At 38.4% G+C, this 17,396-nt stretch overlaps 1 protein-coding gene across 1 annotated transcript; it reads left to right on the forward strand.

Annotated features, from left to right (window-relative positions):
• The first annotated feature begins 1,550 nt into the window (after window positions 1-1,550).
• On the forward strand, window positions 1,551-11,582 carry rassf7b (Ras association domain family member 7b). Its single transcript, XM_030764740.1, has 6 exons — window positions 1,551-1,763; window positions 7,484-7,649; window positions 7,824-8,698; window positions 10,084-10,240; window positions 10,886-10,993; window positions 11,465-11,582. The coding sequence occupies exons 2-6, from the start codon at window positions 7,547-7,549 to the stop codon at window positions 11,494-11,496; spliced, it is 1,275 nt and encodes a 424-aa protein (XP_030620600.1). The 5' UTR covers window positions 1,551-1,763; window positions 7,484-7,546; the 3' UTR covers window positions 11,497-11,582.
• The last annotated feature ends 5,814 nt before the right edge of the window (window positions 11,583-17,396 follow it).

The raw sequence follows: 17,396 nt of genomic DNA on the forward strand, positions 1-17,396 counted from the left end.
AGACATGACACAAAATAGCACAGACTCTTTGCTCAAACCTATGAAAAATATTGCTCCTGTATTTATATATAGCATGCTTAGGTAATGCTTCATGTCAATTCAGTATTTCATCTAATATGCAAGTACAGTGTGACTACTGTGTTATCAACATACCAGGTTATTATCTGACATATGGAGTTATTAGGCACATAGCTACAAAATAAAATGGAGCCAGAGCAACTAATAATTTTATATTGCTTTAAATAAGTGATAGTCCTCAAATTGACAATACAAGTCTGATTAGTTTGCAAAAGGTCACTCTCATCATGGGTTGCTCCAAAGCCAAAGTACTTCAGCACGCACAGACATGTAGTCACCACCACTGACAAACACATCTGACAAACACATCTTCCCACCCACTCAGTCCAGAATTTTGTGGTCTACCACTGTCAGGAGTTACTCAGGCCAATCATAGTGAACAAACATAAGCGAACTTTTCCTCAATCATCTTCACCCTTGTGTAAGTCTAAATGCCTTTTTATATTAAGGCAGGCATTTTAGGAGAGTTAGCATTTAAGAATTTCCCTGGACCAAACATCATAATCAGACAAAATGTAATTTTAAACTAGACATATATCCCCTGCTTTCAGGCTGGAAGAGCACATATTTAGTAAGGTAGACTTCACTATAGGAAAGTATAGTCCAAAAGGAAATGCTAAGAATTGTTTTAAGAAGTCGTTACAACTTATTTGGCTGTGCCTACTGTAGATTTATCAAAAACTACCTTACTGTAGTAACTTCAGTGCTATAATTTATTCACATGTGATGCCAGTGTGATTTGCATTGTGTTTTACCTAAAGTGCCTATGGTTCTGAAAAGGCATCCTTTTGTTAGTATTTCTGACTGCCTAATTGCCATCGATGTAACAAAGATTAGAGCGGTGTAGAGTAAGTTAAGCAAAACTTTTACAGGATGGAAATTTAATTGACAGAGGGAGCAAAAGTGTGACGTTTCATGAGCTTTGGCTTTCCTTGTGAAATATCATTTACAGAGTCAGTGACACTGACAACATTTATGTTAGATTTAGGTTCATAAAATAAATGTATAACATATAAGGACATTAGGATATAGGGCATATATAAGGACATAAGGATATATGTGTGCACATGTACATAGAACTTTAAATAATAAAATACCTACCATTCAGAGATGAAGTGAAAGCTCAACATACATACAGGCAGATGGCAACATTGTTGGAGTCGCACACACAGATGACACAGACATTCTGCCATGTCAGCTGTATTTGGTCTAGTGTTTCAAAGTAAACACAGTTCGAACAGTTATTTTTCTGGGTGATTATGCATGATCTCAGAAGCACAATGCACTGGCAAATCTTTTAAAGTCACCCAAATGTTACATGAACTTTCAAAAATTTTTAGAGAGAGAAAGAGAGAGAGAGAGAGAAAGAGAGAGAGGACTCCTTTCACCTGGTGTGGGGGAGGAGTTTAGACAGGTTATGGAATGCAATCATGGGACAGAGAGAGACACAGAGGGAGTTGCTTTGAGACAGTGTTTGGAGGCTAAGGCGTACAGATCGCCATTTCTCCTTTTCATTGACACATAGACACTCTAAACATCACCACTTCAGGACAGTATTCTGATTTGTGATTTTTCACATCAACGCTATCTTCTTCATATAGTTTCTGAGGACTTAGTTTCTGTTTGCTTTGTTCAGGATGGTATCAGGAAAGCTTCACATATGGAAGAGAGCTTTCAACTCAAAGGTAAATACAACCACTCTCTCAGACAGAACAGCAGGTTTATCTCGTTCCTCTGTGTAGTCTGCATCAGGGAGTACCAGATTTTCCACTGTAATTCCCTCAGTCCTAAGTAAAACCTAAGAGTAAATAGTGTGACTCTAGACTCACTTGTGTCAGAGAGGACACTTCATCACCTGTTGTTTAAAACTATTTTGTTGACAATGAGCTAAAGAGATGTTGTCGCAAAGCTTAACTTAACTTTTAGTATTTTATATATGTTTAATGTTGTTTTTTGTGTTATGTGATATATTAAGCACTTGAGAAAGTTACGTTGTTCATGTTATTCAGATTTTGTGCATGTATATAGTCTTTAAATAAAGTTTGAGGTATTTTCAAGTGTATTTTCCTGTACATACTATCTGTCCACACTGCTTAGTCAAATTTTGTGCTTGTCTGGGGTTACTTGATAGTGTTTCAGGTGTCTTCTAGTGTATTTTCCTATACGTTCGCATAGTGTTTTCTGTGAGTTAAAATTTGCTATCTGTCCACACAGACTTTTGGTCCAACACATATGCCCATACGCTTGACCAAAATCCTGTTGAGGCAATGCCTACAGTTAGCGTTAAGTTGTTAGTCACAGGTCTGACATCTGTGCATTTGACAATTTGAAGTTCTTATATTCTCTCATTCATCTATGAAAAAACAACATGTTGTTCATTGATAAATCCTCAGGCGTGTCATTACAGTCCTGTGCAAGCCTCTGTGTTGACTTTACTTTAAATCAGGTGCTTTCAAGATCAAGACATTTAAACGGTGCTGTGCCTACCTTACGATGGTTTTAATAAAAGTAGCATACACGTTACTGACATTTCAGCTGTGTTCTCCAGTACTGGATACCCACACTCTCTGTTACTGTGTAATTTATTGGAATATCTGGACCCTGTTTTTTCCCCCACAATTATTGTGCCAACACAGTGTCTATAGTTTTACGACTTTCCTATTTCAAAACTGGGATTTTAGAGGCCAGCTGGAAATGGGTTGGTAGGTTATTTCATTAGACATTTAGGCTTTTGAAGGTCATCTTGTTGGCTTGATAAAATGTTTTCCTTTAATGTTAAAGTACAATGTCCGTGAAATAGCAGCAATCGACTCATGACTCATCATGAACACAAACATCATTCATTATGCTTCATGTGAAATAAGCCTTGGCAAGAATTAGCAGCCCACACACCACCAAGTTCTGATATCTGGCAATGAACGTGAGGGATTGGTTCAGTCCAAGGTGTGCCATTATTGCTGGACTTTAATCTGTTGTTGAAGTTGATTGCTGATAGGGCAGAGAAAAATTTCTAAGTATATTTACTTATACTCACGCAGCACACCTTTTTATGTGCATGTCTTTTCTCTGGGAAGTAACCACACTAAACATACTAAACATTTCCTTTTGTTCTTTCTGATACTTTTATCACTATGAACGTGCAGATATTTGCATGCTCCTAATTATCTGTTTGTGTTTGAAACACTCGTGTATCTTTAGTCACTCTATTTGTTTTCTTTCCCACTCTCTCTCTCTCTCTCTCTCTCTCTCACACACACACACATACACACACACATACACACACACACACAACCATATACATCACAGTATTCTAATATGTAATAGTTAGTGTAGAGAAAGAATTGACACCAAATGGTCTTGGAGTTTGTCTGTGTCTCTAACAGTTACACAGCTTAATAGTATTTGATCTGTGACCATGATAAAGACAAGTGAGAAGTTTCATTTGGTTGATTATTAAGGGTCTGTAAACTTCTAAGTGTCACCGGTTGGCTGTCTGAGGTTGAACCACCTGAAATACTACATGCCAAAGGCTGCTTGCTTAGTTTCTAGGCATTGTTTTCCTGCATTCTGATTGACCTCACTCATACCAAAGAGAGGAAAAGATATAAAGAGGAGAGAGAGAGAGAGAGAGAGAGAGAGAGGTCCTCCCTTTGCACACAGTGATAGCAGCTGGGATTTGCTTTAAGACTTACTCAGGGCAGTTTCACCCCTTAAACTACACCTGTTAAACTTAATGTGTGTGTGAAAAACTGATGAGACAGGAATGGGTTGGTTCTTTTGTCAGTGGAACACACACATTTTTTGGATCGTCTCATTTTGAGGGCACATTTTTTTGGGGATATTGTTGCATACCACAGGTATTTAATTGACTCAGTACTCTCCTTTGTAGAATAATACTAAAAACTGCCTAATTTAGAAACTACCCAGTTAGAAACTACCTAATCTTACAAATGACCTTCAGATAAATTGTCAGGTATGGAAAAACGTGTTGATAATTTGACACCTCAGGGTACTAGACATATCATCAGCAGGAAGGAAGAACTTAAACCAGTTTGTCTTGTTTATTATAAATATTTTTTGTAGTACGTTTTTATCATGTGTGCTAAAGCTCTGATTTCTGTCTTGACTGAATGTTCTGGGAAAATCTCTAGTTACAGTGGCAGGTTCAAGGTCTTGCAGCCGTAAGTATTTCTCAGAGATGGCATGTGAAGATTAATAGACGATAAGAGAGTAATTTTTCATTTGTGGCCATGCACATGCTATTTCAAAGAATGTTGTTGTGCAGATAGCAGTTGTTTCTTTATTTAATTCAAATGCTAATGATTCAACATCAGAGTGCATAAATGACCACTGATTTTTCTTTATTTAATTGTGGACCTGACCTGAGTACACTGCGTTTGTGGTCTCAGTTTAAGGGTTTAAAACTTCACCTATGACATGCCTTAAACAAGAGGCTTAGACAGGTTCTCTTCTAAAGCTGTTCTTTGAGGTTCTGTGAAGACGGGAGATCAGCAGGAGAGATGTCTCTTTTATTTGAGATGTGCACACAGACACAGACACAGCCTCTTAGCACACAGATTCTCTCTCTCTCACTCTCTCTCTTTCAAACACACACACACACACACACACACACACACACGCACACACACTAGGGCCTAATCAACAGCAGTTATGTTGAGTCAGGTGTGAGGTCTGTAATTACATGCAGCTTTTCAGATTCAAGCCTACAACATGCTTAATAATGAGCCTTTGATCTTATGATCTTAGAAAAGTCACAGGCTGCCAGTCGTCTAAGAACTGACAATCTATAATATAAAAAAGGGCTGACTTCCTTTTCTGTATTGTTGTGTAGGATTTGCCGAATGCCTTTAATTCCCTTTGTTGAGTTACATACGTGTGCTCACAGAGAAACCAGACAAAGTATGTGAAGTGTGTTTTCAGAGACTGGACATGATAGGGACTGTATTTACCATATGTAGAAGAACTGGGATGGGAGATGATGTGTGTCTGTGTGTGTCCTGGTTATTGTCATTTAATTCTTGTAATAACTCACATTTTGGTCTTAGTTTGTGAATCCATGTATTTTTTCACGCGCTGAGATAGATAGATAGATAGATAGATAGATAGAAAAAGAAAGAGAGAGAGAGAGAGAGAGAGAGAGAGAGAGTGAGAACATCTATTTCTTCTTATACTATTTCTTGTTCAACCTTGAGACTGAAAGAGCTTTCCTGTTAAACATTCCAAGAGTGACGTCATATTTGCCTTTGGACTGTAGTCCAGTATCAGCTATGTGTACAGTTTCAGCCTGAGAGTCTGTGGTTTGCTGAAATATTTTTACCTAATGGAGTGAAGCATTCACGGGTCGCATTTGAGCCAATTCACACATTACGGATTGGCAGGGTTTTGGAGCTTTATAATTCAAGGCTTTACAAAATTTATTGTAGAAGTTAATACTCAATTCCTATTACCAGTGATTGGATAAAGTATTAAAATAAATAAACAATGTTCCAAATGATTTTCATGGAAAAAAGGTGTATTAAGTCTAGGGGGAAGTGTTCAATACATTTGCCACATTTCAATCATTTATTTGGTTGCCACATACTCCTTCTCTTGTTCCACAAACAGTGGAGGGGAATGTTGGTTAAATATTGTCTGAGCTGTCTTACATCAAACAGTACAACACAGCTCACACATTTCGTAACCTTTACTCGTATTTCAGTACATACGCAAGTATTTTTCCACAATTTATCATAAGTGACATACGGTTCGAGTAGAATGAGAACACTGGGAATATTAACCTGTCAGATATGCAGTGTGAAGATCATTTTAGGCTTTGAACTATTCTGCCCATAAGATAAATGGGCTAGAGCATACAGGCCAACCTTTCCCAATTAGTCTCAATTAGTCAGAGCTAAACATATTTGATAATGATCATATCTAAGACAGATCTGACTTGCAGAGATGGCACGTAATGATTTGTTGTGACGTGAATTTAAGGTTTTTGTTTTTTTTTTTTAGTTTAAAATTTACCCTTTTTGTTTGCAACACTGTACTATTTGAATGATAGGGTGTTGATTTGATTTTATAATGGGACAGCCCTGTTTGAATGAAAAAATGGCTGGCATCTCCTGTCCAACACCAGTTTCAATAATCAGTGCTTTAAGAGTAAAAAATGCCTTGGACCAGTTTAGCATGTCCTGACACATTTTTTGTCATTTTAGACCTTGTGAATGGAATGATTAAGATAGGGAAAATATTCACCACTACTTTTACACTAGTGTAGGATTACAGTGTAGAGTTTCATCACAAAGGTCAGACTTGTGTTTCTTTAGGACGTAGCCTCACCTTAGGCATACATGAGAGAGAATATCATTGTTTCAGCACCAGCTGTAAAACAAAACAAACATGGTCTTGCACTGAAAAATGCCATGTTACCACTCGTTCATCATTGTTGCTATACTAGCAGCTGGATTTGGTATCTCTGTTTGTAGAAATAAACAATGGTTCATCTTCACTTGTAGAGTAATTAACTGCTGACTTCCATATTATTTGTCCACAGTGACCGCAGAAAATTACAGCTCCTTATTACATTTCCCTTATAAATTAAGCTTCCTAGGTCCAAGGCTTAGAGCTTTGGACCTGGTATTGTGTAGTGATTTAGTGTGTTTTTGGTTGGTACAGTTTGTATCATTATCTTTTTAGAGCAGCATTTCTTTGCCAAGTGCCCTCTGCAAAAGAGGTATACAGATCTCAGTTGGAATTTGTGGTAATATAAACGCTAACAGAAAAACTAATTAAAAATGTGTAATTAACAAACTCCTGAAGCCTCATCAGTTGAATGTCTTGATTAAAAATGTTCCACGATCTCCCAAACTGCCCTGAAGGCAGCATGTCAGTTGTTTAAAATGTGAGTAAGTCAGATTTCCTGTGTTGAAATCATGGGGAAGAATTAACACATTGTCCTCTGTTCATAACCTGCTGGCCTGCATTCCTCAGAATCATACCTAAGATTGTCAACACCACTACCTGAACTATGGAAATGTCTAAAAACCCTTTCTCTCAGGAAGACCAATTCATGGTCACAGATTACCTGTTATGTACACATAAGATATGGCTGATCAATCTAGATAAACCGTGCATTTGAGTATCACTTGTCACATGACAATGTACACATGCAATGTCAGGTTTGGTAATATAAGCAATTCCATTTCCAAATAAGACCTGTGAGTCTTACACCTGTGCTTACTCAAGTTTCCATTGCTACTTAATCTAGCACAGCAAATTTCTACTTGTGCGTAGTAACTCTTAGTTCTCACCTCTTAACTTTCTTGATTTAAGATGGATGGTTGTATTTTTGTTTTTATATTCTGATTTAAAATTCATGCTAGTATCTCTGTTTGTTTAGTCTCCTTTGTAGGGAACTGACAGTAGCATGTACAGAAACATTGGGTGGGACTGAAATAAAGAGATGGAACTGAAGGTGTGGGTGGATGGGGTTTTGCGGGTGGTTTGCGGCCTATCAGAAGAAACCTCCTGTCAGGACGTGGTCATTGCTCTTGCCCAGGCTATAGGTACTGTATATCTCTTCACACAGGACTTTGTTATCTGTCCATATGATTCTGTCTGCATAATTTTGAAATTCTACTGAACAGTCTCTCTTTTTTTCTCCCTCTCTCCACTCTTTCACTGATTGTTTTTTTCTCTCTTGAGCACAAAATGAGTATTTGTTTTGATGTGCTTTCCAGGTCAAACTGGTCGCTATGTTCTCGTCCAGAGACTCAGGGATACAGAACGACAGCTTCTCGCGAATGAACGCCCACTGGAGTCACTGGCCAAACTGGGCCAGCTGGGACATGAGGTCCAGTTCATCCTCCGTCGCACTGGCCCAAGCGGTTCTGGGGAGCCTGACACAGAGAGATTACCTCACCTGCCCAAGTCCCATGACTTAGAACCCCCAAAACGCAAGGAGCCTAAAAAGGCCCTCACTTTCAACCTGGGACCCTCTACCTCACCTCAAACGCGTATGAAGTACTTTAGAAATGCATCCAAAGACTCTCAGGAGCAAAGAGCATCTCCCACTCCTCCGTCTTCCCTTCCTCTGACTGGACCTTCCAAGGAGGAAGTTTTCAGGCAGGTCCTTCATCAGCAAGAAAGGCTGCAAGCTCTAAAGGACCAGTTAGAGACTCTAGATCATGAGGTATGGGCTTTGGAGCAGCCTCCTCCAGGGCTCTCCCCTTCTGCCCTGGAGGAGCTGGACTTTCTTGAAGAGTCTTTCAGGCGCAATGAGGCAATACTGGCACATGGGGTGCAATGGGAGACTGAGCTTAATGCTGAGACCCAGGAAGAACAGAATATGCTCAGGCACCTAAATGAGCTTTATTCTGCTGTTGATGAACATAACCACAGGCTTGATGATCTCAGCGGTCAAATGGGGAAGCTAGAGGAAGACATCCAACTCTGCAAAGATGGCAAGAAGAATGGAATGCGTTCCATGAGGGTGGAGGAGTCTTTAGGGATGGTGAGGGGTGAGTTGGACGGAGTACACCATCAAGCAGAGGAACTGGCAATGTCTCTCAGAGAGACAGAAGATGGACTGGAGATGACTGAGCAATTACTAGAGGTAAGGACTGAACATGTAAGAGATGCGGCTGCGGCCTTTATATAAGTTGTAGGGTTTGTTTCATAGTGTGAATCAGTCATGTTCACTTGATTTAAACATAATCAGACAAGGATCAGTCATCCTCTTTGTTACAGTTTACAAGCTTTATCTCCTCAGAGACATTTGTGCCTTTTAAAAGTAAGCTCAGATAGAAAGATAAACTAGTTGTACATGTTTTCACTATGTATTACGTATTACACTACCTGGAAGTGTAAACGTAAAAACGCATGCATACACACACAGGTAGTTTAGAGACAGCTCTGATCATACAATTTTACTTGTTGAGACTTATTGTTAAACTTTGTCCCATGGCAACACTATGTAAGCATCACTTTCTTTCTTCAATGAATCAGTTGTTCTATGAACAATCATTTATTGTGTTAAGCGTGTTACTGAAATAATATTGGCTTAAATTGAGAGAACTATACTCATCATGACTAAATGCCCTTAAGAGCATGGTGTAAAAACTGTTTCATCATCTGCTTTATCACATACCTACCCCAGGGCAACACTGTACTTCTTCACACTGACACACAGCACTCTTTTAATGCCTGGCTGTGATATCCAGAATCCAATCACATGTTCATGCTTCTGTGTGGTACACTCAAATTTCAATTGAAACATCTAAAATGTGTCATATAATTAGGCGATGAGGGCAAACAACAGAAACATTGACGCATAATTATCCTTTTGTTAAGGTAAAAACTGATAACGAAATTGTCCCATTAAAATCACAGCAATCAATAATTTATTTGTAAGCTTAGGGACAGTTATGATGCGGATATAGAAACACTGAAATGTTGATTATGCTACTAACAAATGTACATTCTTTTGCCATGATATTTAATAGCACTGCTATACAATGGATGGAAGTTTACATTTCTGTGGGTGTGAAATGTTAACCATTTGTCTAAATACTTGCTGTACTCAGGCAACAGAAACAAAAGGGCCTCAAATATGTCTTGCTCCAGTAGTATCACATAAGCTCACTGAAAATCACCTCAGATAAATTGTTGTATTACCTCTTGCAAACTTGCATTACTGAACACCAGCACAGTGCTGGAAACTCATTGACCCATGCTACATTCAGTTAAGTTATAAAGGGAAATTTTTCTCCTAAGAGTGGGTAGCCACAATATGACAGCCCAGAACCAATACCTGATCTCGGCAAGTGCTGAAGGAAGAATCACAGACAAACTCCACAAAGAGAGGAACCATCACCAGCACTCAAACCCAGAAATGTTTTCTTGCGAGGCAACAGTGCTAACCTCTACACCACCATTCTGCGGTGTATTTCTAACACGTTGTAATACTCACTGCTAACCAGCACTCTCTTTGTCGCACAGGCTAAAAGTCAGGAGCTGGATGAGCTAAATAAGGAACTTCGTCAGTGTAACCTGCAGCAGTTTATCCAGCAGACTGGAGTCCCTCCAGCTGTGCCAAACCCGTATGCAGATGAGCCAGACCTAGACTATCTCTCACCAGATGGGCAGAGTGATGATGGTATGAAAATGGCTTACTGATGCGATAAGTGATGATCTAGGAGGAGATCTCTACTAGTCTGTCCTCTGTCTACAATGTTATGAAATGAAACACACAGCTAAATTGAATTCAGTTCAATCTCCAGGGGTCAGTGTCACAAAGCATCTTTACGGGACTGAGATAACTAGGGAGCATGCCTCAAATGACACTGGCAAGGCAAAATTTCCATAGGCTATGGAGGAGATCTGAATGGGACCAAGACTTTAGGAAGGAAGATCTGCATTTACACACCTGAGTAGTTCATAGGATTCACAGGACACGTAGCAGCAACCATAAAAGCACTTGAATAGCACTTGAATTCTGTAAAGGTTTAAAGGGTGGCTTTAGTTAAACTTAAGATCCAGAGAAAGCACGTATTACCTTTGAAATAAGCCTCTGCAGAGAGGTTGAGTAATATCAGTACATGCAAAGGAGTATAGATTGTTAAAACACTTGTGGATCAAAACCATATGCAAATTTCTCAGGAACAGAACGTGACTACTGATTAACCAGGAACTGCAACTAAATATTCACCGCCAACAATGAGTCATTTTGTTGGCATTTGATTAAGACTGAATGTAGCACTTGGCTGATTTTACAGCTCTGCTGCCCTCTATTGTCTCATAGAATCAGAGCCCTCTGTTTTGGAATTTAACCCTCATACCACTGCCAAGCAAATTCTTGAGAACAACCGCAGCCTCCAAAACCCACTGGTGTCCAGGCTCCATCATGAGGGTGAGTATGTGTAAGGGGGTAGACAGCCAGTTCTCTGCTGCTGCCTGCCAGTCTCTCTGCATATCTCTGCTTGCTCAGGCTTTTTCTCTGAGTGCCTACAAGACCATAAACTCTTCAAGCCACATATGAATGCTTCATGTTCCTCCTCTTTTCTCTACTATTGTTTTTGGGCCTTCTCAGACTTACAGTATTTTATCTTTATTTTGTTAACAGTCTATAGTTCTCTCACACATCTATGGTACGCATTGCTCTCCCATCTCACAAGTCTTATTGACTTTGCAGTTCACTCGGTTTTCAGATTTTCCTTATCTGGCACTTTTCTTAACATAATTCCATAAATAAGGGGTTATTGAATAGATAACTTAGTTCAGGCACATCTTTAGGATGGAATCAGTACATGTAACTCTTAGCACAGGTACTTCATTTTTCAACCAGAGGTAAATTTTAAATGCTATTGTGTATATGTTTCAGCACTGCCATCCAGAGAGAATTCATGGCGATAGCACAAGGAATCGGTCCTTCCCTGTCCATTCTACATTCTATGACCTGTGTCAGTGTTTACCCTATGGTGTCGAGTATTCATTTACATTTTTAACGTATTTCATGATATTTGTAGATCGAATTTGAGGAAAATCTATACATGTAAATAAAAGGATGATGTTTGTAATAAAAAATTAAAAAGATTACAGATATTTTTAATGTTATTCTCATTGTGTCAAATGTGTTTTCTGTTCTTATTCAGTTATAATGATAATAAATCATACAGTCGATTGTAAATTGTGGGCTTCCTGTTAATTTTTATTTTCACACATATTTAAATGATAATGGTTTGGTTGTTAAAACAATATGTAAATGTATTAATACTCTAATCGTTTTTACATCAAGGTTGGTGCAATAATTTTAATAAGAATTTACATAACTTCAAAAGCCAATACTGATATATTCTATGCTAGAATGATATATATTGTTCATATACTATCCTTGATTATAAATACGTTATGGAGAACTAAAACTGAAAGATGTGATGCCACCCATTGTTCCAATTGCCAGACCAGGGCAGAGATTGGTCTCACTCATTCACACTCTCTCTCTTTTTCTCTCTCTCTCAAACATTTTCATTTGTGGGAGCTGTCATTGTTCCCAAAAAGTTCTTTGTTCCTAAGACGTTCCTTTAAGAAGACACTGAAAAATGAACGGACTCCGGAAATGTCTCCTTAGGACTTGCCTGGCCGCCAGCTCTGCTGGAGCTGCTAGTCGCTATGTGATGAGCATTTTTATATGGATTAGTGGAACGCATCATCAAAAATATTTTGGGAAGATATTTCCAGCCTAACTAATAAACACCAACGCCTCTTGAAAACGTTTAAGCGCTCTACTTTCATTTTTTTAATGTATTCTGAACTTCGTGATTCGTTTTAATGCTTAATTTAAATTTACAAATCGTAATTCTAACGTCATTCCAAGAATTTTAAAATAACTTCCTTGGTGGTGTTAGCCAATCAGAGAGAACATGCCCAAGGAAGTGGGCTCCTCGATTGTAAACTCCCTGTCCAATGGTCTTCGAAAACGTCAAGAATTCAAGTGGGGTGGGACTATGCCAGCTTCAAAACATTAGCAAAACAACGGTGGGTTAGTTAACAGTAACTGTTGTTTGAACTCTGTAAATATTTTAGATTACTTGTTGAAAATCATGCGATCGGGGAAGTACATTATTAAATTTAAAGGCGTGGGCTTTGGCCAGTGGAACAGATAAGAAAACTATGTGATAAGTCTCTTGCCTGTACCTCAAGGACTGAATGAGTGTGGGGCAAGCAAAATTGTACCTGATTTGTAGCTCCACGGTACCTGTTTGCACGCCTTTTAGCCTTTAGCCTTAGTCTTATTAGGATTGTTAAAAATGCCAGGTTATCAGATTTTACAGTTGAGCAACCGGGGTCTTGCCCTGTAGAACATCACTGCTGGAATGAAGGAGTTTTAATGTTAGTCTGGAGTTGTGTGCGCTGAAAAGAAGTTCTTTACGCAGTACGACGACATGAAGTTCACAGCTGCTCGCAACTAAAAGCGTGTATGTGGCAATCAGCTGTAGTATAATACAAATCATGTAAAAACAATAAGTAGAATAGGTAATTTAAATGGGTGATATTGAAACGGCAAGCTCGAAAGATGAATGTACAGATATGGACTTTGTGACTGATGAATGCAAATGCTTCATCTGCCTCAGTACCTTCACTGGGCAAGCAGTGGCTTCACCTGACCATTGTGAGCACCACTTCTGCTTGGAGTGCATTTTAGAGTGGGTCAAGGTGAGTGACTGTGACTCTCTCTCTCTCTCAAAACATTTGTTACAGAAGCTTAAATATTGATGGTTATGTCCAAAACTGAGCATGTTCTAGTCCTGGACTATCAGATGAAACCACAGGATTTTGCAGCCCTGCTCCCTAGCTGCCCTGTCTGGTCAAAAGGCACATACCTGAAATATCCTGCCATTACATACTCAGTACTAGTACTGATGGCTCCTAAATTTGCATTGTCTGACCCACATACACAATTGTATTTGGGTCAGTATGACAACTGAAAGGAAACAGAACCAGGGTTTATTTGTATGTTTCTGTCTTCTGTCACTTCTTGAGGTGCATGATTAACCAGCCATCCTTGAAACTGACACCTGCTACAGCCCCTTAGCCTTGTTGATGGATGAGGACAGTGAAGGCTGAAAGTTTGAGTGTGATGTTAATTAGCTGATATGCTCTCATTAAGCACTGGCCTTGGGCCCCTGTCACAGAAGACACTGTGGGAATAACACATTACAGTTCAACACTGCCACACTCTGGCATTGTATGGCAGTGGAACTACCATGATTATCAGACACATTTTCTCCTCATCTGGCTTATTCTAACTTTGAAATATATGAACTGACATACAACATTTGTTCAAAAGTACAGTTTATACGAGACACAGGGAAAGTTTTAGCTGTTTGAGATTTGGTTCTTTAAGATGATAAATCTATCTGTTATAAAATACAGCCTGTAATTAACTTTTTAAAACTGACTGGGTAAAAATACTGTTAATTTTAGTGGATATGTTCAATGTAAAGTTTACATTTGTATGTGAAAAGCTTTCTAAGTAAGAAGGCCTTCTCTTGAAAAATTCTGTATGTATGTTGCATGCAGAACTGTGCATATTTTACTTTTACAACTATATATCATCCTCCCTGTAGAACTCAAATACCTGTCCAGTGGATCGAAAAGAATTCAACACCCTTTACAAGAGGAAACGATTTGGAGGAAAAATTCAAAATGTTGTAAGAAACTTCATTAGATTTTGCTGAGTTCTCTGTGTCTGTTCCTTCCTTATAATCTAGTCACAAGTAAGTAGATATTAATTTGTTTCTTTCTCCTGGGTTCTGTGTTCAGATTAAAGTGCCAGTCCGGCAGAACTTAACAGAGGAAGATACTGACAGCGATGAATGGACTGTCTGTGAGGAGTGTGGCCGCAGTGACCGGAGGCACCTAATGCTTCTGTGTTCTGTTTGTGAGTCTGGGTGAGAACAGAGCACATAATAATATTTTATGTATATATAATATATTTATGTGTGTCCTCAGGCAATGTCAAGCGTGACATAAAAAATTACTTAAAAAAAATGAAAAAAAACCCTGAAAGCACTGTTTCAACGAATTTAAGGTGTCATTCAAATCTGCATTGCTTTATTAAAATCTTGAGAAGCTGTTTTGGAATGTCAGCTTTTCAGATGCAGGGAATGAAGCTTAACTCAGAATGCTATAGAGTTAAGTTGTTCAAGGTTAATGAAGTATAACAAGTTCATCTGTCAAGTGTCAATGCAGAAGAATGAGTTTAGTGGTCAGTGCAGTGTAATATTACTTTATTCATTCATTCTGCATCTATAGTGTTAGTCTATGACTGTAGCTAGTTTGTGTTTTTCCTGTGGTAGTCCATGTATTTTGCATTAATTGTTTAGAACAAGCACAATACAAAAAGTGCTGTACAGATAAAATTAATGCCCTTGGTAGTCTCTGATTACTGGGTGTAATGACTTGAAGAGTCTGTGGTTTCATATTTTCATTTTCTTTCCTTTCCTTTTTTTTTTTTTTTTTTTAAATATTTATTTTCTTTTAATCCTGTTTTCTTTGAAGGCACCACATCACCTGTCTGAGCCCTCAACTGACTGCAGTTCCATCCCAGCCCTGGATCTGTCAGGAATGTCTGGACAGTAATTCTCAAACAAGTGAAAATAACTCTGAGGCTGAGATTTATGAAGATGAAGTAACAGATCTACTTGCTGATGTTGTTCCAACGTCCTGTCGCCTTCGACCCAGCTCAGCAAGACACCCCCAAACCAACAGGAGGACGAGTGAGAGAATCAGGAGCCAAGCCAGCAGAGACTCTGTCAGATTGTCCCGCTCTGATCAGGTGACAAGCTGATTCTATGAGACAAAGAGAAATAGAGGCAAACTACCCTTAAGTCAGTAGATCATTTTCTGCGTTGTTTTCCACAATTGCATTCATACATGTATTAGCTGTTATTAATTTTTCTGTTTTTTTTTCCCCTCATCAGCATGTGCCCCTGTACCTTTTGAGGTCATCTTGGCCTACTCATGAAGAGGAAACTGGTGGCAGAAGCATAGCCAATGCTTCTGGAAGCAGACAGAAGCCCTCTACCAGCAAGAGACGAAGGACCTGATACGTCACTTAAACACTAACGAATTCATTTGCTGTCAACCGCTCTGGTTTTTAAATTGTAGTGCTAAAATTAAAAAAAAAAAAAGTTACAGTAATTGATCAACTGGCACTTACATTGTGATTCTGTACAGAATGTTGGATAATTGTGATGCTGCATTGCAATACACTGTAACAAGAAATGAGTATTCATAGATAATGATAATGTCTAAATAAATAAACGCTGTAGTAACATGTGGTAAATAATATATAATCACAGTTTAATTGATGTCTGCTGAATTTTAGTACTGATGCTTTTGTTTACTGTGCTAAACTTCAAAAAGATGTTCTGTTACCAAAAATAACCAGAGGAGGGCAGCATTTATTCCATGAAGGTATGGGGACTGTGAGAATTCAAGACGTCACTGTAGGCGTTAACCCATGTGGGTCATATGACAGAAACTGAAACAGAGACTGGAATGATTTCAGAGTAAATGAAAGTAACAAGCTTTGATTGTGGTGGATATCTTTGAGCATGATTATTATTATTCTTCAATGCGTGACTGAATAAGTATTGTAATCTGAAATTAATGACTGAGGTTACATAGATCTGCATTTGAATTTACTGTGACCGCAAGATGACACTGAGTGAATTTAATTTGGTCATAACACGATCAGAAGACTCAAGTGATCTCAGTGAGCAGTTTGCCTTGGGAGGAAAGTTCTCCTGATCATGTAGAGTTTCTAATACAAGGCATAAAAATTTTTCATTCAGAAAACAGTGGGATACAAACAGTATTTTTAAGTTTCGTCTATTGGCTCCACCTCTAACCCACAGTAAGGAAGTGAATGAGTATATTAGCTCTGTTCATACCGGTATTCAGTGAATGAAGGAAGTAACAGACAAATCCTCTTTTCAAAATGGCTCTAACAAACGGCAAGTATAAAACTCTTCTGATAATTTAACAAATATTTTAAAAGTGTATTCGTTTGGACAATAGGGGCATTGTATGATGTAGTTATTACTAGTTTGTCAAACTGCAATCTGCTTGCTCTTAATAGCAACTTAGAAGATGAGGTCCTCTTAAAAAGCCACTTGCCTAGTCGATTCTACCTAAATGTGGTGTATAGGATTGCGTTTTGTGGCATCTGTGTAGACTGGCAACATAGTGAATACAATACTCTTAGAGAGCAACACTCAAGCCAGGTCAGTGCTAGCAGACTGTGGCTGTTATGTACTGCATTACATGTTAAAGTCCTATGCCGTTGTTGCTAAAGTAAACATTTTGTCCCTTTCAACTACAATTATACAGCAAGACTTTGTAAGACACTGAAAAACCATCATTTATTTGATGACAGTAATATCTAGGGTAAATATTCTTTTTAAAATGAAAACACTTGTTCATCTGAAAAACAATCACTAAACAAACCTGTTCTGACTATTTCCATATTGCCAAGGTTACATTTGTGACTTACAAATCACTTAGGGATAACATGTAATTTGGAAAGCACTCACTCCATACGTGTCACAAAATATGGCTATATGATCACAACGCTTTTAAAACACGAATAAATATAGTTTTACACTTTACAATATAAATAATTGTAAATATTGTATTTATTTAGAATTTACTTAGCACTACTGACTTTAGGAGTCAATGATCTAAGCTACAACAACACTAATACATGACTATAACTTTGGTCTCCTCTCCTGTCATTTTTGATTATA

This window comes from Chanos chanos, chromosome 2, assembly GCF_902362185.1.
Source record: "Chanos chanos chromosome 2, fChaCha1.1, whole genome shotgun sequence".
NCBI lineage: Eukaryota > Metazoa > Chordata > Actinopteri > Gonorynchiformes > Chanidae > Chanos > Chanos chanos.

Excerpts from the sequence above, each read along its gene's own strand:
- rassf7b (XM_030764740.1), top strand. The coding sequence starts at position 7,547 with ATGGAACTGAAGGTGTGGGTGGATGGGGTTTTGCGGGTGGTTTGCGGC. Across the intron at positions 8,699-10,083 it reads TGACTGAGCAATTACTAGAG|GCTAAAAGTCAGGAGCTGGA; the intron begins GTAAGGACTGAA and ends TTTGTCGCACAG. Across the intron at positions 10,994-11,464 it reads GTCCAGGCTCCATCATGAGG|CACTGCCATCCAGAGAGAAT; the intron begins GTGAGTATGTGT and ends TATATGTTTCAG.